At 34.6% G+C, this 8,311-nt stretch overlaps 1 protein-coding gene across 1 annotated transcript in view; it reads right to left on the reverse strand.

The window, feature by feature from the left end:
* The window catches only part of DNAJC1 (DnaJ heat shock protein family (Hsp40) member C1), a 205,241-nt gene that overhangs the window by 24,192 nt on the left and 172,738 nt on the right, over positions 1-8,311 (reverse strand). The window contains exon 9 of the mRNA XM_011364405.2: positions 4,291-4,410. Coding sequence (XP_011362707.1) covers positions 4,291-4,410 — 120 coding nt within the window. The remainder of the gene's footprint in view (positions 1-4,290; positions 4,411-8,311) is intronic.

Here is an 8,311-nt window from a genome sequence, read left to right on the forward strand (position 1 = left end):
AAAATTTTTTTTCTAAAGTTTCTTTTTTGCTATGAACATAGTTTTATCGAAACAATTCTAATGATAAGTCTCTAGACACATTCAAAATGTTTTTCATACACACAGCAATAAAACAGCATAGAAAAGTAATGAGAACATATCAGAGGAATCAACATATCTGGTATTGTCCCATTCCACTAAGAGTTGTCACCTTGAACAAATATCTTAACAGCAGTTAACCGTGAAATGAGAATAAATAATGATTGCCTAATCTACCTCACAATGCTGTTGTGAAGATCAAGTAAAAGAATGTATATTTCAAGTTTTGAAAAATGTAAAATGCTTTGAAAATGAATGATGAAATAATATTATCACTTAGAGCAGTTAAACATAAAAATGTTGGTTTGATCTCTTAACTGACTTTTGCAACGTTATTCTCATGTAGTGAATATATTGTTTTTAATCCTGTCCAATGTGTAATTTTGCTCAGTGCTGAGACAGAAATGGTGACATGGAATGCAAATCTATAAACCTCTGGCTCAGAAATCATATATAGCAAAACTCTACCCAGACCAATGGACAGATTAAGCAATTATTTATGTAGTTTCTCTTGACACCAAAAGGTCCTCGTACCTCAAAATACTGCTCTGCCTTCTTTTTCCTTCAAACGGGCAATCAAGTTGCCTGAAATTCTTACACCAATAATTCATATACTTGGGGTAGGAACCTGAAGGCTCCTATTAAAATATGTGTGTGTATTTGTAACACATTAAACCATTATTTTTTATTAATATCAAATTGAAAACTGGTTATGAGATTAGCTGTTTCATCTAGCAAGAAGAATGGAACAAAGGACCCATTCCTTTCTAAAATTAAATATCTTTAAAGGTCCCGAGGTTGAGGAGGTGAGTATAGAGGAGGGAGGGAGACCGGGCTGGGATCAGGAGATCTGCTGTGGCAGGGAGCCTGGTTAAGAGGGTAGGGAGGATGAAAGGACGGTCCTCTTCACCTTCATAAATTGTGTAGGACTAGTTTGACTCTAAAAGTAAAAGCAATTATATATTTGCCAAAACGATTACCGTATATTTAGTTCACTGATAAACCATGAAGTTTATTTTCTATTGAAAATTATATATTTTTTGAAATCACTGCCATAACAACACATAAATTTCCCTGTAGGCATCTCCTAGATCTCCTTTTGGTAGCTATATAAAATAAAATTGGGAATTTTATTTTCCCTCCTCCTCTCCACTCTCATGTGGGGACACTCACCTAACCATACCTCTTAGCTCCCGCTGTGGCACTAAGGTAAAGCCTGTTTAAATCTACCACCTGTCTTTTGTTTTGCTGCCTATCTGGGTCTTTTCCAATCAGTCTGTTAGCACAACCAGAGCATAAGAGATTAGTGACCACGGAGAGAAGCAGAATCAGTTTACATCCTTTCAGGCTAGAGAATGATACTACTTCACAAGCAAGAAATCTGAGGCTCCTTGACCTTAATTTAGAAAACCTGCAGTTAATAACCACGTTAACGTTAGTTTTACATGCCAGACAGTTTTTGTTTCCTCTGTTGTTTTTTACAGTTTGAGTGTCCTTCGTGCTTATCAAAATTATTTGCTGAAAGGCATATATTAACATTTAAAATATTTAATCTATAATAAAGTAGGCTTTATACAGTTTAGGTATCTCCGAGTTAAAATATACTTTGCACTAGGTTTTTACAAAGCTAAATAACATTGCTTGTATTTATCCAGAGTAGAATTTAGCAATTTAACTCGTTAATTATGACAATACACTGAAAATTTCTTAATTGAGAAATAAAATGGGTTTTTCCCTGTATCTGTCAACCTAAATCAAGAATAGAAAGATCTCACCAAGGCCACACTGTCACCCCTCCCCTCAAAAGGTCAATTGTTTGAGAGAGAACTGAGCCCGAAGCTACAAATTTAGCAAGGAAAACAGGTCAAAGAACAGATGTTGCAGAGAGGGGGGCGTTGGTACAGGTGAGCCGGTCAGTGTGCAGAGCTTCCCGTGACAGCGGACGGAACTTGCTTGCTTTTTCATAATCGAATACTTAATGAGAACAAATCAAATTAACACCATAAGCCAAAAAGAGGTATGAGTGATTTTCTCAAGTGTGGTTAACTTTTACTTAACATTCTAAGTAGAGGAACTTTATCAGCCGAACCCATTTCAGCAGCTTCAATGTAATTTACTGTGTGTTCACTAAAATGAATTATTTGAGTCTTCAGATACCTGTTTTTTAGAGAGTAATTTACAGGTAGAGGTATGTGTGTGTGTGTAGTTACTAAAATGAAATGGATAGGCCAGCTATGGAGATGATGCTCACAGAATGAAAATACAGTGTGGGTATACTGATATAAAAGTTACAATGGCATTTTGTTGCCAAAAAAGTTTATACTGATTTCCAAGGTACTGTTGGTATTATGAAAATAGAACTAATACTTGCAGGAAAAAAATGTCAAAAGTCATGTTTGCTACTTCCATAATAAGAGGAAAAATATCTATTACAGACATGGAATCAGTCTCCCTTAGGTTTTGGCAAAGAGAAAACTATGGCAGTTTTCTAGAAGAAAGATCGAAACATATGGAACGAATTTGCAAAAGTCTGGAGATGTCTCTGCCTACAGAGACTGCCCCAAGACTACTCTTTTTGCAAATTATGTATAGATTTTCTAGGTCTGTGATGCTCACTAGCCATCTCAGGTCCGTTGGTTAGTCATTTAGCATTTAAACTTTCATCTCCTCTTAAAAATACAGATTAAAAATTTCACCAGATTATAATGAAAACAAATTCATTTTAAATATTGCTTTATTCAATTTCCTATCTGCCTTTGGCATTATTAACTATAAAGCCTCATAGAAATATTATTTAAGAAGTTAAAGGCAGTGTTCTCAGGAGACACTAAATTAGTCCCTAATTAGGCAAATGAATTAAAAATTTTTGAAGCTCTATTAAACCAGTGTTTGCTTTATAACATTCTAAAAAATAGTTTTTTGTTAGTCATTATGTTAACAGTACATAGTTGTACAATTAGAGGACCACAGTACTTAAAACATATCTGTATGGCTCTTTTCCAATTACCTAAGATCTCATGAAACACAGCAAAAGAAAAAGTTACAAGAGCTATTTTTCTATATGATCAGACTTTAATTCTGAAGCCAAAATAATGCAACATATCTTATTGCAATTCTAATAGTAGTCTCTTAAGTATGATTTAAAAAGATCTATGTGGTATTAAATACATTCATATATATAATTTAAAATCCTCAAAGCAGCTCCTATCCAAAAACAGAAAAATTGACCATAACGTATTTTGTAAGTTTGTTTCTAAATTAAAAAGTGAAGTTTACTATGAAAAATAACATTGCATTTTATACAACAAGCTTTTTTGTGGGGAGAGGGGGGAAAGCTGTGCTTATAATTTTTCTGGGTTTTAAAATTGTTCATTATCAAGAAAGACCTAAAGATATACTAACAGAATTGAAGAGAACATCTGAATCTTTGCTTTCAGTAACCTTTTAAATATTTTAGATCTATAGTATTTAAAATAAATTCAGTAAAGAACTTATTTAGTATAGAATATTTATCATCATTTATGAAAATAAGTTTCCTATTAATAAAAATAAAGATTTCTTTCAATTTCAAGTAAACATTTACTGAGTATTCAGTACATATCAGGTGTTGTGATAGGTGCTTTTATAAAAGAACCCGAAGTGTTAAATCTAAAACTTTCCAGGTAAACTTTTTCAGTGTTAGATATGGCCACTTGTACTGGGTGTGTGTGCACGTATTTTTTTTGGAGGGGTTAAACAACTTGTCAAAATAGATGGTAGGTATCATCCTTGAAATAAAAACAAACATTTTAGGAATATTGCTCATTTAATTAATGCAAGCCAGCTGTCTAAATACCTATAGCAATCTCTGTAATTCAATGTTAAAAAGATTCAGCTGAGATATAACTTCTCTAATTCTGATCGGTCTGAGAACTACTTTTTCCCACAGCTAAAGGGGTCACTCTCAACACAAAAACTAGCGTTTTTCTCTGATTAGGTTATAGTAGCTTAAGTCTCTAAACACTAGAATTCCTCAAACAGCTGTTAATTGGGGACCAGGGGACTGACCGACATCTGCTTCTTGCTTATTTCGTTAATGGTTCACTTCCAGGTCCTAAAAGGATTGTAGCCTTTCTCCAAAGATAATGTCGGAGGCATCTCTGTCTGCCTTCTACATAGTTGGCTTGTTCTGGTTTGTCACTCTCCATACAATGCAAATCTCAGTGAACTCACATCTGTCACCGATCGACCCAATTCGTGGGCAATCTTTTCCCATCGACCTGGGGTCCCTCCTGGGAACTTAACCATACTTCTTGTCAGCTGGCTAAGGTCCTCTTCTGTCCATTCAGGTGCCTGCAAAACATTAAAGAAAAAAAATGATTCAGAGAATGTTTGCTAATACACTTAATAAGCCTGCGAAACAAACTACTGGCACTATGCTTTCTGCAAAAACAATACTATTACAGTGAATCTAATAGTTTAGCTAGAGGTTTGAGTTCCATATTTAACATTAGAATGCAAAGCTCCAGCAGCCTTTTACATTTTCCTACGTATACCAAATAAGCAGAAATATTGTGAAGCCAGGTGTCTGAAGACATTAAAAAGAGAAGTCAATTTTGCATTAAAGTGAGAAACCACCCTCAAAGCCTATGAAACGCATCGTGTGTCACTGCTGCTCACAAGTGTCTCATATACAGTCACTATAAAAGGCCTTGAAGTTTTAAGAAAAATTATCAGGTTTTTTCCAATCTTTAAAGTATAAGCACAAGTGAAAATGTGAACAAGTAAATGTACTGATTTAGAATCAGAAATGAGACAAATATATATATTTTTTGTTCATTCTATGTAACGATACTTAATTCTAAAAGTCATGTATTTCTAAGAAGTTTAATTTATCAAATCTTAGCATTTTATAAAACTTGGGAACAGAAAATTAGAAACTCATGTGACCGAGACTTAAACCATAAAATCCATGCAAAGCAATATTTCAATTTTGAGAAGGTAAACAGTTTCTAAAAGTTGATCAGATTATTAAATTGAATAATGAAATACCTGAAATATTAGAAAATCTTTTTTTTTTGCAAAAGCAAACATTCTAAGAGCAAGCACATTCTCTGTATTTTATTCACCCCTACCACCTGGTCAAACCCAAAGCTGAGCGAAGCAAAAGAAACTATTACCAAATAACAAACCACCAAGTTACAATCATTTTACGTTACATTTTAGCACTAAACATTTCCTACCAGAGGCAGTAACCACTCTGGTATTAAACAGTACTCTAGAAGTCAGCAGAGAGATGGAAGCCCACCTTATTTTCCTTTAATTAAAGAGAAAGAGAAATAGAAAGAAGGAAACCTTTGAGACAAATACCTTTTCTAATCACCATTTCCGATAATGAACGGGCATACATCAGGCCGTTTGCATTACAGAACCGTCAGCACAGAACAACAGTCAGAGGTGAGTGACCCCAGGGACTATCTCCACAGCTACAGCAAAGCTGCTCCCTGACACTAATCCTCCCTGTCATTCTCCCACTGTGCTCTAACCGCACTGACATCCGCCTGCCTCACTGCAAGCTTAACGGGGCCCGTCCTGACTTTTTACTGTCTCCCCCAATCAATGGTTCAAGCGTGCTCTTTTCACCATGTCCAAATGGCAGCTTCACTCATAATCAAAGTGCACGGCCCTGTTCAAGGCGCTCCCATTTGCATTCATTTGCAAAGCAAACTACTTTTATTCACTTTGTTCTGCTATCAAGAATGTTCCCTGAAGCAGATAAATTGGCATAAATACAACCTGCCACTTAAGAGTCAGTAAATAATAGCCAATAGTAGGGAGGATTTTATCAATCATTCTATTTTGTATCCACTAAAAGCTGAAAGCCTCAAACATATTCATCAGTATAACCCGAACGATCCATGCATAAATTCACTTCTATAAAAAGGGAGGCTACATTGGGAACGGTTGAAATTTCTTTGATATTTAATGAATATCAGAAATCTAATTCTCCGCATCAAGTAATTAAAAAATTGACACTGAAGGTTTTTTCTTTTTTCTTGTTTTTACTTTGTTTAGTGGAAAAAGTATTATCCAGATATCAGAGAGACATAATTGGGTTTTCAAGGAAAGGATATTTTTATTGCTAAAAAGCTGAAACTTAATCATACCAGTTGGTTTCAGAATTGCTAAAAAGTTAAGAAGAATTTAAAAATAAGTTTACAGTACAAAGTCATACCAAAAAGAGTATTAAGTTGACATTGCACAGAGAACACAGCATTCAAACTAAATCAAATCATCTTATTTCTGCATTAATTATAACACATTTTTGGAGTAAACAAAATTGTCTAAAATGTGAATAATATAAAGCCATTATTTCACAGAGTAAATGGTTTCTTTAAAATATTTCCTATTTTTAATAGATTGGCTTTCTTAATATGCTGCATATATGCACAATGGGCATTGAAAACCAATCTGATTTTAATTCCTTGTTAATGAGTCTAAATGTACAGTGCCACTTTTTTTTCTGAGAAGGAAAAATTTTTAATCAAATATTTGGACTGATATGCTGAAAAATTATGGATTGCCACGACAGTCTTTCCTTTTAGCTTCCTAGTTATTTCATGGTATAGTTTTTATTAATATTAAACAAACTAGATTGATAATAACTAAGACCATAAACTGAAATCTTCGATTGACTGCTTTTAGTAGTTCATTATTCTCTCTCCTCCAGCTGTAAGGCACTTTGGTGAATGTGTGATTCCTCAGCAATAGTTAGTCGTGTCTTTAGAAGCAACAGAACCTACTGTGACCCAGCGCCTACAGGAGCCGTGAGGGTGGCCATGGTGTGAATGTATTCTCCTCGTTTTAATCTGGAGCCAACTGTAGCTGTGAAAGTCAAATGAATGCATAAGCATACTGCTTAGCCACTTAAAACCATGTGTGTCCAATATTACTGAGACACCGGGCCAAAAATTCATCTCTATAGCAAAGTAATGGAAGATACCACATGGTGTGGGGACAGCTGCTGTGACTACACAAGCATTCCAATTTTGCATCAGAAAAGCCCCACTCTGAGAATAAATCTCCATACTGAGTGAAACATAAAAAGTAAGTTTTCAAATTATCCAATATCTTTATGTAATGACCCAAAAGTATATCTACTAAAGTTAAGAGCTGATGTAAAAATTTAAATTGTATTCCCAAAGGATGTCAGTTTGGGATAGATTTTTGTCAGAAAACCAGCAAAGCTTTGGTGCCTTTGAAAATCCTTACCATTTTGAGGGGATGGAGTTGGAGGCTGTAGTGAAAAGCATATTATATTTTTAAAGTAATCTATAGACACTTTCTCCTCACACCTTTAGACCATAAAATGATAATTACAAAACATCATGCAATGTATTTGGTACTGGAGGTTTATGGTGAAATTAAAAGAAAAATTTTAAATGTACTTATTTACTATATTTTCTTTAATGACAAAACGTCCACTTCTATTTAATACGTAGATACTGAAACTCTTTAATGAACAGCATCTCTAGAGAAATGACCCATTAATAATCATTATTTACATAGTTAAAGTTGTAATTTTGGAATCAATGTTTTTAATTGATTCAGCTCAACTCGTAAGTTCTCAGAAATGTTGCCTAGGAAAGAATATCCTCACATAGCATCATCACCCAGTTAAAATATCAGATGAATATCTAATAATGTGGATGGTCTACCTAATATAACCTCCTACTCTCTAATTCTATCTTCTATACTGACTTTGTGTTTTAGAATGTGCGCATTTGGCTTTCAGCTGTACAATTTTCCTTTTCAATTTAAAAACTGAACAACTAAGTGCCTTTGACTACGTATGTGGATAAATTGTACATAAAAAGAAAAAAAAACCAACAAATGTAAAATAAATCCTTTCAAATATCTTTTCACTCTTAGGAAGAGAAACTCTTATTTGAAGAAAAGCTTGTAACGCATCCCAAACTGTCTTCTGATGTGATCCTTCAGCAGCAATCACTGTTTCATGCTGTGTCCAGAGAGGGCTCCTCAGCTATGGCTTAGCTGCCTTGACCAAACAGAGGTCTCTTCTGGTCTATTGACTGATCATAAAGCGTGGTCTTCGGGCTGCAAACTGTTACCTATCTGTGACACAGTAAGTTCGGAAATGTAGAGTGAGGGTTAGCGCCATTCAATGCTGCTGCAGCAACCAAGCATGTGGTCAGTCAACTCTTTTAAACAGAATATAAGCCAGTTGGGGTGA

This window comes from Pteropus vampyrus, unplaced genomic scaffold (genome assembly GCF_000151845.1).
Source record: "Pteropus vampyrus isolate Shadow unplaced genomic scaffold, Pvam_2.0 Scaffold96, whole genome shotgun sequence".
NCBI classification, from domain to species: Eukaryota; Metazoa; Chordata; class Mammalia; order Chiroptera; family Pteropodidae; genus Pteropus; species Pteropus vampyrus.